Source organism: Hypomesus transpacificus, chromosome 1 (genome assembly GCF_021917145.1).
Source record: "Hypomesus transpacificus isolate Combined female chromosome 1, fHypTra1, whole genome shotgun sequence".
Classification (NCBI taxonomy): domain Eukaryota; kingdom Metazoa; phylum Chordata; class Actinopteri; order Osmeriformes; family Osmeridae; genus Hypomesus; species Hypomesus transpacificus.
The window spans coordinates 3,601,893-3,622,455 of NC_061060.1; the positions used below are offsets into that span (position 1 = coordinate 3,601,893).

A 20,563-nucleotide genomic window follows, 5' to 3' on the forward strand; every position below is an offset into this window, starting at 1 on the left:
CGATGACATAACTGTGTTCACCAAACTCACGTTTTTACGGTGACACTAAACTCGCCAAGTCCTGGGAGCGTTGCTTTCTTTCACTTCTCTCGGTAGCAATGCGGTAATCGGGTTGTAACTGGGAAGCCGGACGGACAGTCGGGCAGACACATACACCTACCTTCTCCGTTAGCTTCTTTCAAGGCACTCCCATGTATCGATAACACGTTGAGACTGGTTCTCTTCCTCCGCGAACAATCGGTAATCAATAAAGTTAAGCAGAACTGTATTCCGACCTGTCATAAAAAGACAGATACGCTCCCTGACTTCGACAACCAAACCCAAACTCCCGCACGAACGGAGGCGGAGGAGAGAAGACTGGCGGCCACAACAAGAGAGCGGCAGAAAGAGAGAGAGAGAGCATAGGGATGACGTAATCGCGCAACGTCACACGTTCAGCTTTAGAAAGTTGTGTCTAACTTATGTCTAACTTTCTGCTGTATAATGTCAGAAAGGGAAAAACTACGTTTAATCATCCCAAACACTTTCACATAAGCTGCTTTGGTTTTGCTTTGGTTCTGTAACGTGTTTAGATCACGGTGGTACATTTGATTAAATTGTCTCATCTTTTATCATCGTATCGGGATCAAAATAACACGTAAAATACATTTTAAAGACACAGAGACACATTTTCAACAACATTATAATTTATTTGTAAATGATTAATATAATCTCATATAAAACATACAGTAAAAATACTATAAACCTTTAGGGAATCACACCGTTTACCTTCTCATAAAATTACAGAAACGTCTTACCCAACCCTCAAACCAAAGTTCTGTCACTGCCTCTACTAAGTTTTTGACTGTACAGCAATTAAGAGTAAGAGCCAACCATTGCCATCGTAAGGCACAAAAGTGTGACAAAGATGCCCCCAGGTTCACAGACAGAGCTATTTAGCTTTACATCATCCAAGGGACATAACAGTGGTTCTCTGATAAATATAAACTACAGATGATGAGTGACTTCTGATGGAATGCAAGAACCGCCTCCCCCCAGTAGGGGGCAGCACAGAACAGGAGTGTGACATGATAAGAAAGTTATTGGAAGAAGAAATATTATCATATATTCAGCTTGTTAAACCCTAGAGTAGAAAAAAAAACCTCACATTTTTGTGAGTACAAGGCACTTTGATGTATCTGTGCAAAGTAAAGCATTCACACCAACATCTAATCTTAATTTCCTAAGGTCAGGGAACCCTCTGGAATAATCTTTGCATACATGTCCCACAATGCAACAGCCAGGTAAGATGCTTACCATTGGACAAAATCTCAATAACAGGAAGGATATTGGTACATTCACACTGCATTTTCGGTCCTAGTTACTGCACAACTGTAAACACTACAACAGGGAGGGGCCTAGGCATAGGCCCCTCCCACAGACCCAGAACCCCTCCTCATTGGTTCCTGTGTGGTTTCTCCAGTGTGCACATGATCTAACAGCAGCCACAGCTGTGGGGCTTCGCAGGGCCAACCAGAGCTGAGGAACAAACACATTTCTGGTTTCTCTGGTTCAGCATGTAGGCCTGCATCACTGAACAGAAACCTTTAGAATGTATCTTTTTTTCTCTCACCCCATTCTCTCCCCCTCTGTCTACAAGGGTTTATTGTCAATGGCACCACTTCAACATTGTATTAGTATGATTTCACATTCCCCGACTTTCAAACATACATGCAAACACACACACACACACACACACATACACAAACACACACATACACATAATTGCACTATTCTTTGTAAAGGTCCGTGGTCCACTTCACATCTATTCCACAGTGACAGACTTGGCCAGGTTCCTTGGGCAGTCCACCTGCAAGCAGATAGACAGATTAACAGACCGACAGGTGGACAGACAAACAGGTGAGCAGAGAGACAGGCGCAACAATGAACACAGATGAGAGTGTGTTTGTTTCGACATACGTCGTAGCCCCGGAGCACAGCCAGGTGGAAGGACATAAGCTGCAGGGGGATGACACTGAGGATGCCCTGGAGACAGTCCACCGTCTGGGGCAGCTGGATGGTCTTATAGGCATTCTGAATGATCTCTTGGTCGCCCTTGCAACACAAGATGATGGGACGACCCTGATAGTGAGACAGAGAGATATAGAGAGAGAGAAACAGAAAAAGAGAGCAGGTGATAAGAGTGATGAGTCATCCATCCGTTCATTTGCATGAATTATTCAAAGCCTTCCGTCTCTGTACTGTGTGTGTCTGAGAGTGTGTGTGTGTTTCCATACCGCTCGGGCTGTGACTTGCTTGTGTGAGAGTGTGTGTGTGTGTGTTTCCATACCGCTCGGGCTGTGACTTGCTGTAGGGCGTTCTGACACTTGGTGTAGCAGGCGTCCCTCATGATGATCATGATGACGGGCATGTGTTTGTCGATGAGGGCCAGAGGGCCGTGCTTCAGCTCCCCTGCCAGGATGCCCTCTGAGTGCATGTACGTGATCTCCTTGATCTTCTACAACAGGAGGAATGAACTGAGCAGTCAGCACTTTGAACACGTGCATGATCCATACCGATTCAGAGCTTTCTATCGCTTTGGATGAAAATGACAAATGCCTCTTTCTCTCTCCCCCCCCCCTCTTTCTCTCCCTCTCTCTCTCCTCACCAGTGCCCCTTCCAGGCAGGTAGCGTAGTTGAAGCCCCTGCCCATGACCAGCAGAGACCTCTGCTGGTACAGCTCGTCTGCTATGGACTTGATCTGGTCATCCAGACACAGCACCTCCTTAATCAGATCTGCGGTGGGGGAGGGAGGGGGGGTGGAAGAACTATGCTTTATAACGTATGATAATCAAATGCACAGTTCTGTTGTTGTATAAATTGACATGTAAGTGTGTTATCGTATGTGGGCGTGTGATTGTATGTGTGAGTACTGTATGTATATGATTGTGTGTGTGTACTGTTTGTATGTGATTGTGTGTGCGTGTGTGTGTTCAGCTCACCTGGCAGCATCCTGAGCCCCTTCATGATCTCCAGCCTTCTCTTCTGCAGGGACAGTCTGTCCTCACTGGTCATCAGACCAAACATGATGAGAGACACAAACTGGCTGGTGTACGCCTGGAGAACACACACATACACGTTAGTCATTGGTGGTCTGGGCCACTATGGGAAGTTATGCAATGCTGTCAGAGTGCTGCGAACCGTGTCTTAGTGCTGTAAACTGTCTAAACTGTAAAGTGGTATAAACTGTGTATTCCCCTGACAGTGTTATTTCACATATGACATATTCATTCTGGCATCATCACATTGGATCAAAGCTGGTGCCAAATGAGTAAGTCCTCCCACCTTGGTACTGGCCACGCCTATCTCCGGCCCAGCGTTGATGTGGACCCCACAGTCGGTCTCCCTGCAGATGGTGCTGCCCACCGTGTTGGTGATGCCCACCGTCAGAGCGCCTCGCTCCTTACAGTAGCGCAGCGCCATCAGGCTGTCAGCCGTCTCCCCTACGGTGAGGCCGAGGTAGGGCACAATTAGTCTCAATTCAAATGTTTTATCAAATATATTACATTTAGCCTTTTCTGCTTTATTTATTTATAATTTTTAGTTTTTATTTAGGCAGTGCTAGTTTGAGACAGGAAAGGCAGGGAGAGTGAGATAGGATGACATGCAGAAAATGTCAGCGAAAGCCTTTTTATAATTATAAATGCTGAATTACCACTTCTGTTTTTCCTATAGTATTTCATATAGTTCTACACCGCTTCCTGTCTGTGTGCAGATGTTACACCGCTTCCTGTCTGTGTGCAGACGTTACACCGCTTCCTGTCTGTGTGCAGACGTTACACCGCTTCCTGTCTGTGTGCAGACGTTACCTGATTGGCTGATGAAGAAGCAGACGTCGTCCCTGAAGACGGGGGTGTTCCTGTCCAGGAAGTCGCTGGCCAGCTCGACCATCACAGGAAGTTCAGTCAGCTCCTCCAGGATCTGCCTGGTCTGGAAGAGGGAGGCGAAGGGGACATCATCATCATCATCATCATCATCATCATCACTCTTCCCCTGATCCCTTTCTTTTCTCTTTCTCTTCTGCCTCCTAATCATCATCATCGTCAGTGGTAGGGGGGTCAGATGGCTGAGCGGTTAGGGAATAGGGCTATTAATCAGAAGGTTGCCGGTTTGATTCCCGGCTAAATGACATTGTGTCCTTGGGCAAGACACTTCACCCTACTTGCCTCGGGGGGGAATGTCCCTGTACTTACTGTAAGTCGCTCTGGATAAGAGCGTCAGCTAAATGACTAAATTTAAATGTAATTCATCAGTATCCTTAATCCTGATTGGTCAACTCACCGCCACAGCGGCGTGAAAGCTAGTGCCACAGCCAATCATGATGAGGCGCCGGCAGCGTTTGATCTCCTTCATGTGGTCCTTCAGCCCCCCCAGGATCACTGACAACAGAAAACACAATCTTAGTGTGTGTGTGTCAACATGGTAGCTGCTATGCTAATATTTATCAAGACTCCGCCAGGATCCTGGAGCTGCTCTGGAACAGGATGTGATGTCAAGCGCCCTGATCGCCACGTCTGTACCTGTGTTGGCGTCGAAACAGATCCGCCCTCTCATGGTGTTGAAGACAGACTCGGGCTGCTCGAAGATCTCCTTCTGCATGAAGGCCTCGAAGGAGCCTGAGAGGAAGGAGACAGAACCCGAGGTGTGAGGACTCGGTCTCACTGTGTACTTACTCACTCTGACCAGCAGAGGGAGATCGTAGCTGAGTATCACTGCAACTTCGACGTGAAGTTTCCCCCAAAGAATTGTAATATACCAAAACACCTTCAGCTGTAGATATTAAGGACCCTTAGATTGACTCTGATGATAGTCTAGATGTACACAACACCATATTACTAGGAAACCCAAATGTTTCCAAAAGATGACCCCTTCTGACCTTTCATGATCTGCTGCAGCTCAATCTGCAGGGTCTGGATGGCTCTGACTGAGTTCTCCCCCGCCACACGACTCATCCTGTGCAGAGACAGCTTTCCCTTGATCACTGCCGCTATGTCATCATCCTCCAGGTACAGGACCTTGTTGGTGTGCTCGATGATGGCACTGTGGTGGAGAGGTGGTGGGAGGAAGATAGGAGGATCATATTAGGACACACGAAAACAACCCTTGGACCCTCTCAGATTCTCTCTCCCTCTCAAACTCTCACACAAACGCGCACACTCACGCGCACACACACACACACATGCAAGCACACACACTCAAATAAAGTAGCAATGGGAAACCCCTAAATGAACTCTAGGCAACGCCAAGATTATACATACACAGTATTATCTTACTTCCTTGACTTCATCGACTCTGTGCACGACTTATTTATCTGACACACACACAGGCAAACACACACAAGCACACACACCCAAGCACACACACACAAGCACACACACACACACCTGGCGTCAGAGGCAAAGTAGTACTCCACAGCCTTGTTGTCTCCGACGGAGGTCAGAGCACTCGGGAGGTCTGGGCGGTTGTGTCCGTTCATGTCCTGGACACTGTCCTGGATCACACCTGCAGGGGGGCAAAGGTCAGGTGTGAGGGGTCAGAACAGCACCAGGTCACCCACAGACTCGAGGGGCGACACGGTCAAGAAGTGTGGGGCCGCACCAGAACATTCTCGGGCAGTGCTCCCACGGAGACGAGAGGACGTCAGGTAAGAAGATCACACTGATCGAGAGATCATCATTCTTCACACATCGGATTGGAATCGGACGGGGCAACGGTCAATTTGAGAAAATGCCCCCCCCCCCCCCCCCCCCCCCCCCCCGACCCCCCCCCACCACCACCGCTCCAGAGTCCTTGGACATTGGAGCTCCTCTCCTCGGGAGGCTCTTTAGAGGAACACTAACTAACTAACTGTGATAAGAAGACAGTCTCCTCACTCTTCTTTATCACCCAGAGAATGTTCTCCTGCAGAACGCAGAAGAGCGTCGCGCTCACTGCTGGTGTTCACGGCAGCAGGGGGCGGGACATTCCACTGGCTCATTCAGAATGATCACGCCACAGTTCATTGGCCGGTAATCATAACCGTGCGAGCTGATTGGTGTGATTCATGCTGGATTTAGCAGATAAAGCATGAATCCCCCCCCCCTTAAGACACAGTGATTTGGCCCCCCAGTCAGACTGATGCACACCTCTAGGAAGGGTTGACCCTTGACCCTCTGGACGGGAGGGGGGCATTGTGAACCCTTTCAGCACTGAATGGTAAGGAACTACACACACACACACACACACACACACACACACACACACACACACACACACACACACAGGGAGAGGAAGACCACATGTTATCACACACAGGTGGCAGTTACTTAGTTAGTTAGTGGTTAGTTAGTTAGTGGTTAGTTAGTTAGTTAGTTAGTTAGTTAGTTAGTTAGTTAGTGGTTAGTTAGTTAGTTAGTTAGTTAGTTAGTTAGTTAGTTAGTTAGTTAGTTAGTTAGTTAGTTGGGTGTCACATAATGTAAATGTTTCCTTTATCTAGCGAGTTAGTTGGTAAGGATTAGTAATTACTTATTTAGTCAGTCAGATGGATGGTGATGGTTGAATGCGAACAGACATGGTCTCCTCATTACTGCAGACAGAGTGCTGGACTGACAGGGCTGGCCCAACACAGAGGATTACACAACTCTGGTACTCTGTCACAGCTTTCAGCTTCTTATTACAGATCCACACCAGATTTGTTAGCGAGCGCTGTGTAACCCAGTCTGGTGTGTGTGTGTGTGCGTGTGTGTGTGTGCGTGTGTGTAGGGGTGTGTGCAGTATTAACAGAGGAATGTGAGAGCTTTAGCGTGAAAACTAATAATGTCAGATAAAATGGAAAACGAGTAGAGAGGAGAGAAAAGGGGAGGAGAGCATCTCACCATTGTTGTACTGGATGGGAATTGGTTCTGTTGACTGTTCAAACTCGCTCCGAACACCAATCAGAAGAGGACTTCCTCTCCTGAGAGGAACAGAGAGAGAGAGAGAGAGAGAGAGAGAGAGAGAGAAGAGAGAGAGAGAGAGAGAGAGAGAGAGAGAGAGAGAGAGAGAGAGAGAAGGGAGGGATGAAATAAAGAGATCAGATTTCAGTTTGAGATTTGAAAGTGCACACTCCAAACACAAAACCCACTGCTGTAGGGAAACTAGAACAGGGTAGGATCTCTCCTGTTTGGCTGCTCTATAAGGCCTATTGTCTACTGGACTACTCACTCACACACTCACACACACAGCACTCACACACACACTCACACACACAGCACTCACCCACACGCACACACAGCACACCCTTCAGTCCCTTCATTCATCAGTCAGGATTCTGCTCATAGCTTCATGCAATCCTACTGTACCCTGAAAACACCTCCTAACACACACATGTCAATGGCTCACATTACCTAATAAAACCCTGGCAATAAGGCCCATTCTTCATTGAAAACAAACAAGACTTTTAGCCTTTGACCCCACCCCCCACCCCTCCCCCCTAGTCGTTTCCCAGTCTCTTAAGCCACAGTAACGTCAGACAGTGATTATTTTAGAGGGCGTGGAGGGTGTTGATACACACTGGAATATGTGGTCACTCTCCAGCACACATTGTTTACCCAGAGAGAGAGAGAGAGAGAGAGAGAGAGAGAGAGAGAGAGAGAGAGAGAGAGAGAGAGAGAGAGAGAGAGAGAGACAGAGAGAAAGAGAGAGAGAGAGACAGCTAAAGAGAGAGAGAGAGAGAGAGGGAGAGGCCTAGAGAGAGAGACAGAGATCCATCTGGCGCTCCCTTTATCCCTCCTTCAAAGGAGAGTAAAAGTTGAACACGAAGTGCTCGCGTGAATGTTAAAGATAGAGTGGGAATAGTGAGAGTATGTGTGTGCTGATGTGAATATGGGTGTGTTTGCAAAGTCTATGTGTGTTTGATAGATATAGTGAGAGTGTGATAGCCAGATCCATACCTGGTGGCAACCGCCTCTCCTGGGTAAAAACGACTCTTGAACACCAGTGCAAAGGCCCCTTCCTAGTTAAACACACAGAAGAAAAAATTATTTTCTCTGAAAACTTAACGGTAACCAGAGTTTACACAAGCCTTTTATTGATGCACAATAACCTATTTAAGTTAATGATCCAGATTTCCGGTTTTACAGAACAGCTACCGGACATGTTTCTTTTTCTTTTAAATAGCCATTTAATAGCCTTCCCTCAAACACAACACAAAAAAACAACTTCCCATAGCTAGAAGTTATGTTAGTTCTCTTTGCAGTTTTTTACAAGGAGTTTGGGTGATCTTTCCAAAATGAGAATCAACATAGGGTTATATGTTGCTGTCCTTCAAGCAATATACAAAAGTGGTTCAAATTGTACATTTCAAGTTACATCGACAATTACGAAGGTAAAGTTGACCTAACTCACAGCACAGTAAATGTAGCTAGCCTAGCTATCTAGATAGCTATATTGAACGGATTTGAGCAATAACAAACTAATCTAGGCTAGTTGCTGTTCACCTGTTATCGGTTGATGAAAAAAGGCGAGAAGCCGCACAATCGGAGTGTAGGGTTTAGAGAGCCATAGCTGAGACTTAACCTGTTCTGGCTTTTAAACGTTTTGCCTGTAACTTCACCGGAAGTTCTAGACCGGGCCTGTTTCTTTCTGGATATACAGTGCCCTCCAAAAGTATTGGAACAGTGAGGCCAATTCCTTTATTTTTGCTGTAGACTGAAAACATTTGGGCTTGACATCAAACGATGAATGTGAAACCAGAGATCAACGTTTCAGCTTTTATTTCCAGGTATTTACATCAGGATCTGATGCACAAATTAGAAAATATCACCTTTTTGTTCGAACCCACCCATTTGTCACGTGAGCAAAAGTATTGGAACATGTGACTGACAGGTGTGTTTTGTTGCCCAGGTGTGTCCTATTACATACATTATTCAATCAATAAATACCACTGAATGTCTACACTCAGGTTCAGATTGGGTAAGATAGGTTTTGTCTATGCAGACTGTATTCAGAGGTGAAAACAACATGAAAACCAGAGCGCTGTCTTTGGGTGAAAAACAAGCAATTGTGAGTCTTAAAGAAGATGGAAAATCAATCAGAGCCATTGCAGAAACATTGGCCATAGCCAGTACAACCATTTGGAATGTCCTGAAGAAGAAGAAAACTACTGGTGTACTAAGTAACAGACGTCGAACAGGTAGACCAAGGAAAACATCAGCAGTTGATGACAGAAACATTGTGAGAGCTGTAAAGAAAGACCCTAAAACAACTGTTAGTGAGATCAGCAACAACCTCCAGATGGCAGGAGTGAAGGTATCACTATGTACTGTTCACAGAAGACTTCATGAACAAAAGTACAAGGGCTACACCAGAAGATGCAAACCACTCATTAGCAAGAAGAATAGGAAGGCCAGGCTGGAATTTGCCAAAAAGTACAGAGATGAACCTCAAAAATTCTGGGACAAAGTTTTATGGACTGATGAGACAAAGATTAACTTTTACCAAAGTGATGGAAAGGCTAAAGTTTGGAGAAAGAAAGGAACTGCTCATGATCCCAAACACACAAGCTCATCTGTGAAACACGGTGGAGGTAATGTCATGGCTTGGGCTTGCATGGCTTCTTCTGGGACGGGCTCATTAATCTTCATTGAGGATGTAACACATGATGGCAGCAGCAAAATGAACTCGGAAGTCTACAGAAACATTTTGTCTGCCAATTTAAGGAAAGATGCAACCAAACTGATTGGCAGAGCCTTCATCATGCAGCAAGATAACGACCCAAAACACACTGCCAAAACAACAAAGGAGTTCATCAGGGGCAAGAAATGAAAGGTATTAGACTGGCCAAGTCAATCTCCAGACTTAAACCCTATAGAGCATGCATTTTACCTGCTTAAGAGGAGACTGAAGGGAGGAACCCCACAAAACAAACAACAACTGAAAGAGGCTGCAGTGAAAGCCTGGGAAAGCATCAAAAAGGAAGAATGCAAAAGTTTGGTGACGTCAATGGGTCACAGACTTGCTGCAGTTATTGAAAGCAAAGGATTTGCAACTAAATATTAAGTCTTATTCACTTAAATATGTTTTAAGTATATCTGTTCCAATACTTTTGATCACATGACAAATGGGTGGATTCAAACAAAATGTGATATTTTCTTAGTTGTGCATCAGATCCTGATGTAAATACCTGGAAATAAAAGCTGAAACGTTGATCTCTGGTCTCACGTTCATTATTTGATGTCAAGCCCAAATGTTTTCAGTCTACAGCAAAAATAAAGGAATTCGCCTCACTGTTCCAATACTTTTGGAGGGCACTGTACGTATCACTGCTGTCGTCTGCATATAGCCAATGTGTCGGAACAATTCGTTTACAGTAGGCTCCTTTTCACCTTTCCACTTTACCATTCTAACTGTTCCTGACTTTCTGGTTTAAAACCTCATCTGAATAGCTAGGAAAGTGTGAGAGAGTGAGGGAGTCTGTTTCTACCAGACAGACTGTAATGAATCATGATGTCACCAGCGATGTTAGGGAGTGTGCCAGGATGGCGGAAGATACTTTTTAATGGGATGGAAATTTAAGTGACATCATAAAAGGCGTGTGTGTGCGTGTGTGTGCGTGTGTGTGCGTGCGTGTGTGTGCGTGTGTGTGCGTGTGTGTGCGTGTTTGTGCGTGTCATACTCACCAGCTGTTGGATGACCCTCTCTACCAGTGTAGTAAAGGAGACCTCGTCCTTCTCTCTGTTGTCGTAGATGTACTTGATCAGCTTAGGGATCACTTCGGTATCTGTCTCCGACTCAAACTCATACCCCTTAGAGTTCTGGACAGGAAGCAGAAACACGTTCCTAAATCACATAACCGGATACACGCTACGTTTATCTGAAAGTATTTGAGACACGTCCCTCTACTATACTGAACAAACTACGTCAGTAGGTATTGTGGCGACATTCCATCCAGAACATTCTATTATGCCTGTTTGATGGGTTACATCTCCTACTGTAGAACATGAGCAGAATTGCCAGAACAGGTTAGACCAGAGTGGTCACGCAAAATAACATAATTGTATTACAAATATGATTAAGCTAACTCCTTCATGCTCAGGTGGAGGACAGAGGGAGAGTCACGTGGTAGACCGCAGTAGGATGCGTGTTATAGAGAGTGTTATAGAGTGTTATAGAGTGTTATAGAGAACGTTATAGAGACCATTATATAGAATGTTATAGAGAGCGTTATAGAGAGCGTTATAGAGAGTGGGATGGATGGAACAGTCGTAGGCGGAGCTTACCAAGTACTTCTTCAGCTCTTTGTAGTTGGTGATGATGCCGTTATGGATGACAACAAACTCTTCACAGAGTGACAGAAAAAAGGATGATAGAGAGGAAACGAAGAGAAGATAGAAATTATCATAAACTTTCACATTCCAACCTATTAGGAACACACTCATACCGGGGGGGGGTGGGGGGGTGCTGCATGCAGAAAGGATGTGTATAGTGTGTGGGCCGGGGGGGGGGGGGGGGGGGGGCAGGGGGGGCATGTGTGTGTATCTTACCATTGTTTTTGTCGGAGCGGTGAGGGTGGCTGTTGAGTGCGCTCGGCTCTCCGTGTGTGGCCCAGCGTGTGTGCGCGATGCCAAAGTGCATGTCCAGCTCCTCCTCCAGATCCATAGAGTCTTTTTCTGAACAGAACACACACACACACACACACTGATCACTAACACAACACACACACAGATCACTAACACAACACACACACGGATCACTAACACAACACACACTGACCACCCCCACTGTAACACACCAAGAATTAATCAGTAACATGAACAATAAGTTAGCCAGTGAGACAGTTAGTCAGTCACCTAAACAGTCAACCAACCAGCCAGTCAGCTAGCCTGAAACCTACTGTAGAGTTCTTCATCCAGAGCCTTGACCTTGCCCTTCTTCTTGATCAGACAGATGCTGTTGCTGACTGTTTCTGTCTTCTTGGAGCCATCCACTGCTATGCCTGAACAACAAAAATGTACATTACATTTAGTCATTTACCGGACGCTTTTATCCAGAGTGACTTACAGTAAGTACGGGGACATTCCCCCCCCCCCCCGAGGCAAGTAGGGTGAAGTGCCTTGCCCAAGGACACTAAGTCACATACTGACAGACTAGATATTGTCCTTTGTGATTGACTGGTTAGGTAGTGACTCTTAAGACATCCTTATTGTCTGACTGGTTAGGTAGTGACTCTTAAGACATCCTTATTGTCTGACTGGTTAGGTAGTGACTCTTAAGACATCCTTATTGTCTGACTGGTTAGGGATATTCTCATTGTTAAAAGCTGTAGCCATGGGACCCATGAAGAGGAGGATCACAACACAAAAAAAAACTGCACACACAGTTCAAGTTATGAGGGTGTGTGGGTGTGTTTGTGTGTGTGTGTGAACACGAGGGTGTGTGTGTTTAGCAACGTATGGGGTTTTGCCACCTATGAAAGGAGCTCTTAGAGTTGTGAATGTATCCTGCTGGCCAGAGAGAACAAACATAGAGGTGTGTGTGTGTGACAGAGAGTTCTATGACTGTCCTGAGGCAAGGGTGTGTTGCTGTGCTGTATACCCATCGCTATGCTACATCTCTATGGAGCCACTGGAGTCTACGAACCAACAAACGAAGCCTACCTTGGAATAGTATGAAATTGAAATAGTGTGTGCTTGTGTGTGTGTACAGGTGCGTGTGTGTGCAAGTGCGTGTGTATCTAAGTCCTACCTGCTGAATCGTACCCTCTGTACTCCAGTCTCTGCAGTCCTTTGACCAGCGTCTCAAATATCTCCTTTCTGGTGCGAGGCACTTGGTAATTCAGGTAGGCAAAGATCCCTGTTAGGAGGGGGGGGGGGGGGGGGGTAGGAAGAGAGAGAGAAAAGGGTACAGGGAGAGAGAGGGGTAGTGGAGGACAGAGGGAAAGGAGGGGAGATTAGCTCTCTCTTCATCTTAGCCTCCTTTACTTCCTGCTCCGGGTTGTGCTGAGCTCAGGATCTACATCAGATAGTTGAGCGGTTAGGGAATCAGGCTATTGATCAGAAAGTTGCTGGTTTGATTCCCTGTCGTGCTAATTGACATTGTGTCCTTGGGCAGGGCACTTCACCCTACTTGCCTGGGGGTCCCTATACTTACTGTAAGTCGCTCTGGATAAGAGCGTCTGCTAAATGTGAATCTACTTCATAGTGTTACCTTCAAGTGTTGATCTAGCTGCAAGCACATTTTGTTTGCAAAGGGTGTTGAAATATGGGTTATGGTGGAGTTACAAATATGGTAGGACCCCATAAACAGATTCTTTATAAGACCTGGAAATGTGTGAAAAATACACAGGAGAGGCAGTTGTGTGACTGTTTTTGCCATCCTGTCCTTCTTTAAGGCCAGTGAACATGTTAGGGTGAGAGGCAAGAGGTCTGGATGTGAGGCTTCTTAAAGGCAGGTAGTTGACAAGAAAGGAACATGTCATTGTATCTACATTTCTCATATAACTCCACCTATAACTAATCTAATCAGAGGGCCATATAGGCCATAGATTTGACTGTCAGTAACAGTGTGTCCCCCCTCAATATGTATTATGATTACGTCCTTGGACCCTGGGGCAGTTATATGCCTAGTAAAGGAAAGTTCCAGGTTCGCGAGGCTTCCAGAGCAACACAGGTGGGCCATTGAGTGGAACACATAGCGCACAGTGTTCGAGCGGCTGGCAAACTGTCGCTGTGCGCACCGGCGGAGATTTGATAACCACCAACCGGACAGACTGTAAAATATTTACTCTGAGCAGCAAAGTCTGCCTGTGCAAGGCATATGGAATGCCGTCAGACAAGTTATATTGCTCGCGATAAGGCATTAAAGCACTGAATATAATAACGCTGAGACCATTAGATGAGAACATTTGACATCAGCCTATTATCTTCACATGTGCATCCTTTAAACGACAGTGGATTTGAAAACACTCATATTCAGTATATGTTCCGTATTTACGTTTATCACAATACTATTTTGACAATTTGGTTACAATGTTGTCAAACCTGTCCAGCCACTCCGACACGTAGCCGTCCACACTGCGCAGAAGCTTCCTCAACTCATGATAAGAGTAGGATCCATGAATGAAAACCACGGCAGTTTAATATAAATTAGACCTTCTGATTACAGAAAAGACGTTTGAAGTCCAAGTAAGATTATTTACATTGTTAAGTAGAGATGTAAATTGCCAACGGACATGGAAGACAAGACCATGGGCTCTAAGCTTGAATTGTACCACACAAACGCACAAGCCAGTATTTTTCTGCTTTAAACATTAGAGATTGGCACTGAGGAATTCAAACAAACGTAATTAAACAATATGTTATCATGTATTAATTAAATTATTTCAGAAATAATCTACCTCCAACTGTCCCACATTCTTGTGCGTAATTTCCTAGCTATAACATGACCCTGACGCGCTAAAAAAGACATGTCCGGTCCTTACCGCACATCTTTGTAGTTATGTTTTCGTTGCTGGATACGGTTCTCGGCGACAGTGAGGTTTCACAGTAGTTCTTGTGCTAACATCCAAGTGTAAATGTGTAAACCAGCTCACTTCTACCATTTTATATGAAGACAATTTCCGCAAGAGACGGCTCCACCCCCGTCTCCAGGCAACCAGTGACACCTTGTCCGTAGACAGGCGCTCGCTGAATTCCGACTAATTTTAAAGTTGAACAGGAGGTAAACCAGTAATTTGTACAACACGTGAAAGTAAAATAAATACATGGAATCAAACCCAACTCTACCGATAGCCCATAGCATTGACAGTCCTTGCATTCTCGGACCACCAAACACCGTTAGTAGCCAACCTTCACCAGTAGGCTACAGGACTACATATGAGATACAGCCAGGTATACCTCGGGAGAATTGGTTTTAGTTTGACGCAGTACAATAAAACCCATGGATAAATTCCCCCAAAATGCCAACGGTTAGTTGAATCAAATACTCAACAAATACGGATGTATTTTTCCCAGTTGTGCCAAGACGGGGGGAGAGAGAGAGACGGGGAAAGAGAAAGAGAGACCCGGAGAGAGACGACGAGAGTTGGAGTTGAACAATTAGAGTATATTTTGAGTGTGTCATGTCTGGCTTGATCACACCTCTCTCAGTGAAAACCTCTCTTAAGGACGTATCTTTGAATCTGAAAGGATCTGAATCTAGCGAGGTCCCATGCCTGGATAGCCTAACCTGCGTGTGTGTGTGTGTGTGTGTTTGTTGGGTAAGGTGGGAGGGGGTCCCTTCCTGAGGATTACCAAAGGACTAATGAGGTGCTCACAGTTCCTCTTTATCAAATCAGATCCAACCCAGAGATCAAGGGTTCCTTAATCGCTACGATGATATAAAATGAAGGGCACTTGTTCAGAGTGTCCAAAGAGACAAGGTGTGTGTGCGTGTGTGTGTGTGTGTGTGCGTGCATGTGTGCCCATAAAACTTGAACATGAACTCTGATCCCCTTTCCTGTCTGTTAAACAGTGATAATATAAGTTCACCGTTGTGATATCAAGATTATTTATAGGAATGAGAACTATTACTACTACCCGTAAAATGCAAAGCTAGCTCCTGTCTGTCGGTGAGTGGCAAAGGGCAGGTTACACCCTAGATTAAAACGACTTTATCAAACTGGCTTTTGGGACATAAACATTTCCTGGACTCCACTCCCTCTGAAATGAACTCGTCCCCAATGGATTGTTACAACACAGCTTGATCAGGTAGAGTGTGTCGTAGTCTTACGCACTCACACACACACACCAACACACACACACAATCACACACACTCCCCCCAGCTCCCTCATTCCCCCAGTGAGTGATGGGGTCACCTCCAGGCTAGCCAGGGTTTCAATCAGACACAGATGTGGCTATGAAGTCAGAGACACACACACACACAGGCCTGACCCCAACACACGTCTCTCCAACAAATGTCTCTCCAACACACGTCTTCCATCCAATTGACAATTCTCTCCCTAACGAACGGTTCTCTTGCTAACACACACACGGGTATGTTTGAGGTATGTTGTTGTCCTGAAGGTATATGTCGGCTCTGCTGTCAAACAAGGCTGTATGTGGGCTGGGAGTCACATGGCTGAGCGGTTAGGGAATCGGGGTAGTAATCAGAAGGTTGCCAGTTCGATTCCGGCTGTGCCAAATGACTTTGTGTCCTTGGGCAAGGCACTTCACCCTACTTGCCTCGGGGGGAATGTCCCTGTACTTACTGTAAGTCGCTCTGGATAAGTGCGTCCGCTAAATGACTAAATGTAATGTAAATGTATGTCACCTAAATGAGGATCTCAACCTCTCACCCACTAGACTAGGCAGCTACCTCGCATTTTATAGTCTTTTCTCGGCCCCCTCATTGACTGAATAAAAGGGAGAGGCCAATAAAAACTTATCACATGACGGTCCTGTCAGTTCATCAAGATGAGTCAGGACACTTGATCCTGGATCAAACTCAGATGTACTTGGCACCATGCATGCATTGCATTAATTACGGCTGGCAGACAACATATACAAAATGTTCATATCTGCTTTCATATCTACATAATCTATCATCTGTCGCTGCTCCCTGTCACCTCCTGTACCAGGAACCAAGTACACATTTTACTTCCTCTCTGACTCACAGACCTACACGGGACAGGCGTGCGAGTCCTGGAGAAGGTTCTACAAGCAGAATTCCGAGGGGTATCTCATCCTGGTGTGTCAGCCCGTGTCAGTCTCTTATGCATGCTTGGTGGGGGCCAGCTGTGAATGAGCTCAATGTCCCAACTTCTGGGAACTGCTGCACATCATTATGGAAGGAGAGCAGGGACTACGTCATAGATACTCCTCCCTTTATACACCCGTGGTCTCTGCTCACTTTCTCTTCATGGTTCTTGTCTTTTTTTTTTTTTTATTGTTAGGGTTCCTCCGGTAGATTATTATTAATCTTCTTCTCCTTGCCGCACACTCAAAATGTTATTGGTCACAAATGTTGTAATTTGGCACATTGATACTACAGGCCAGTGGGTACCACCAGACTGCTAATGGCCCACGAACGCCCATAGGGGGCGCCATAAGCCACGCACAAAGTCTACGTGATTTTCCCAGCGCCCCATTACTTAAAAATTACTGAAAATTGGTACACATGCCTTATTTCTCATAGGGAACAAAAAAGCCTCAAGGACCCATAAGGTCAGCCATGATGGATTTTCCTGTTCAGCGACATTTTGCGAAAACCTTCAAAATGTATGTCCTCTTAAACCAAAAGTCCAATTGTCTTGAAATTTAGTATAGATGTGTAGAATTGATGTCTTTCAAAACGTTAATTGGGGGAAATGAATAAAATTCAACATGGCTGAAAGGGGTGTATTTATGTGAATGCCCACATTGCCACAATAACTTTGTGTCAAAAAATCTAATATCATTTTGACTTATTGTTTTTCAAACCTTGTTGGCTTCAAGATGAGATCATTCTGAAGAACCATGCACAATTTCACCTTAATATGTCAAAATATCACTGAATTACAGCTGTTTAAACTTTGGCTGAATCTGACAATGCCTGCCCTAGTCTTATTTTCGTATCCAGTTCCTAAACATGGCAAAGTTCAGGTCTGGGAATGGCTCAATTGGCTGAGATGTTGAGCTGGTAAGCGAATGGTAGTAGTTCTGAAAAAAGTCAAAAGGCATGTTATTTTTTATTTATTCTGACAGAATGGTTTCTAGTCTTCCGGTCAATCCCCTGGCTGTGAAACATAGCAATGAGTGTTTATTTGAGCCCATCACAAAACTCCGATCATCTGTTTAGTGAGACTGTGTAAACCACTGCAAAAGAAGCCAGGTTCACCACAGTGGCAAACTACTTGTAGTCTAACTGGATAGTTCAGGACTGTGGCATCCCTTTGGTTACCATGGTAACCTGGCCAGTGATAGAGAGAGAGTCTTTTTGGCCTTTATTTCTCAGACTCCTTTGGTGGAACCTCCAAATCTGCAAGTCAGCACACATCTATCCTTAAACACCACCTGTAACCACAGCTACAGCCCTGTCATTACCCTGGCATGCTGCCACTGCAACCTCAGAGTTCAAAGGTGACAAGAGAGGAAATATTTTAGTTCCTGGTTCAGATGTTTGCTGGACTGTCCTGGACTCAGTACAATGAGAGTTTCTGGTCTTTTATGTAGAAGAGGAGTGGGCTAAAGTAGAACAAAACTAGGACCAGGGCCACAGTTCAGGACCAGGAACAACAGCAGGAACAACCAGGGGCAGAGGAGAATTCCAGCTTGGTAATAAGCCATGACTTTTTCCTCATTCCTGCATCACTATTAATTCTCATCACCTGTTTAATTCTTCATTCCTTTAGTATGAGGATTAAAACCCGCCCACAGACCTATCATTACCCGTGGTACTGTATCCGCATTCTGTTGAATACATTGGTCATGATGGTGATAATTACGCTAAACCATGCACAAATACAAGGACTTGTTTCCTGGATTCATGGGTATAGAACTATTTTCATTATGAGGACCATTCCAGTTTTCTTGTGAACCAGGAAGTCAGGCACAGCTGGGTGTCTCCTCAGGTAGCCTTCCACTTCCACGCCTCTACTCTACACTCGTGCTGATGTGTCATCAAGCTGGTGGTGGAGCCTTATGGAGAAGCGTGTCCGTGTTGTGTTTGCGCTGTAAATGAGATGGAGGCTTATCTCTGGCCACATTACATAATGTAAACTCTCCCTTACACTGTATCTACTGGAAACTGAGGCGTTGTTAGACATAAAACTCAACTGCAGCACAGGCCCCTAATTCATATCCTTTTTTTTCTTTCAAGCTTGCTGTGCACAATGCACTACTAGGCTATAGAAACTCCCCTTGCTTAACAGTTCACAACAGTTCAGGGACACAAGTTTGATATCAGCTTTAGCAGGGACATCAGTAGCTAATGCAAGCATGCAAGAACATTTGGCATTCATTTGAGCGCAAATACTGTTTTTTTGAGCTTCATGTAATATTGTTTTTATGTTTTAGTCAAAATAGGATGATCGGTAGGCCTCTCATTTAGAAACTTTCTTTAGTTTTGTAATGTTTTCTTAGCCTACCTAAATTCTGACTTGTGTGCCGAGTCCGACACCGGGGGGTATTCCAGAAAGCAGGTTATGTGACATACCCGGGTAAGTTAACTGACAACCAGCGATGTAACAACATTGCTGGTGGGTTAACTTACCCAGTTATGTTTCATAACCTGCTTTCTGGAATTAACCCCCTGGACTTCTGTGTCCGTGCTGCAGTGAATATTTGGCAAGCTAACACTTTTACAAGTGTTGATTGGGATACTGTGTTGATGTTTTCCGGGATTATCAATCTAAATTAATGCACTGACTAATAAAGTAAATTGTTAAAACTCAAACTTTAGATTTTACTGCACAGCAGATTTATACTGGGGCACGTGCCCCAGTAAAAAGGGTCTAAGGACGCCCCTGCCTGGAAAGGTAATATTGATCAATCGGATACATTCTAAGATGTACATGATGCTTAGTATGATTAAGTAACATACTTATTTTTGTCTGACAGCTAAATACAGACGAATCTACGTAACTGTGCACAATTTTAAACCCCATATGCAATGTGTTGAAAGAAAATACGATGAAAGAAAATTAATAAATATAGTTTTTTTAGTCTACAATGGCTATTTATTAATATGTAAAGCCACTGATGACAACCCCCGATTATCCCTAGTACTCAATTTAACTGTTTTTGAAGTTTCAAAGAAATTGTGTTCATTTGTGTCGTCAGACACTGCGCCCTTTAAACTTGAAGTTGCACTTGGCCATGATCCTGGTATATATTCACTCCTCTAACACGTTGTCCCAACCCCAATTTTTAGGCGTGTAGTAAAAAATAGTATAGAGTTGACATGATTGAGTCATTGTTTAGAAAGGGTTCATCAACACATTGAGTTAGGAACCAGACTAATTAGGCTATTGTTTAAACAACCGTAGGCTAAATTATGAGAGTTGAAGGGATGTGGCCATGGAGCTCGTTCGCGTACGCACAATACCAAGTTAAACGGATCTGGCAAACACTTTTCGTTCGCGTACACATTCTTTTATAAGTCAAATTATAATTTTAACAATTTGACTTACTGTCCAGGTGTTCGCGTGACCCATGTTGTTTCATCGTGCACCATCTGCTGGCCGTAAGATGAAAGAACAGGTTGACCTTTCAAGCCTCCCCCCACAGGCCTCTGAATCACGTCATGAGAACACACATTTAAAGTTCAGTTTTCCCCCAGGATCACAATGATTCTTATTGAGAGACTTGTTGCTCTTGTTGATTTGTTGTAAATGTCTTAAAATGGTTGTACTCACTGTGAAATACATTATTATTGCTTGCTTTTCCAAAGGTACACTCTTACACTTTTGAGGTTCTTGCTGTTTAATTGTAACTTGTCTAAACTACATGCTCTTATTGTTCTTCCCTTTGGGACTTATTTGGTTTCACAAAGTATGCTTCATGTTTGGCCACCCGCAATGTTTGGGGCTATCTTGTTACGATCAGTGAT

General features: G+C 44.7%; 1 protein-coding gene across 2 annotated transcripts; it reads right to left on the reverse strand.

Moving 5' to 3' along the window:
* Positions 1 to 668: 668 nt before the first annotated feature.
* Positions 669 to 20,205, reverse strand: LOC124483943 (glutamine--fructose-6-phosphate aminotransferase [isomerizing] 2-like). Of its 2 annotated transcripts, XM_047044943.1 has the most exons (20): positions 14,477 to 14,601; positions 12,742 to 12,849; positions 11,891 to 11,992; positions 11,541 to 11,666; positions 11,277 to 11,335; positions 10,677 to 10,811; positions 7,950 to 8,011; positions 6,894 to 6,973; positions 6,165 to 6,242; positions 5,424 to 5,541; positions 4,916 to 5,079; positions 4,560 to 4,655; positions 4,321 to 4,418; positions 3,849 to 3,969; positions 3,325 to 3,482; positions 2,982 to 3,096; positions 2,648 to 2,775; positions 2,330 to 2,497; positions 1,960 to 2,121; positions 669 to 1,849 (listed from the first exon to the last, which is right to left on the reverse strand). In XM_047044943.1, the coding sequence occupies exons 1-20, from the start codon at positions 14,481 to 14,483 to the stop codon at positions 1,805 to 1,807; spliced, it is 2,130 nt and encodes a 709-aa protein (XP_046900899.1). In that variant the 5' UTR covers positions 14,484 to 14,601; the 3' UTR covers positions 669 to 1,804. The 2 variants fall into 2 exon arrangements, with proteins under 2 accessions (XP_046900899.1, XP_046901694.1); XM_047045738.1 differs by lacking the exons at positions 6,165 to 6,242; positions 14,477 to 14,601 and adding an exon at positions 20,145 to 20,205.
* Between the last annotated feature and the right edge of the window lie 358 nt (positions 20,206 to 20,563).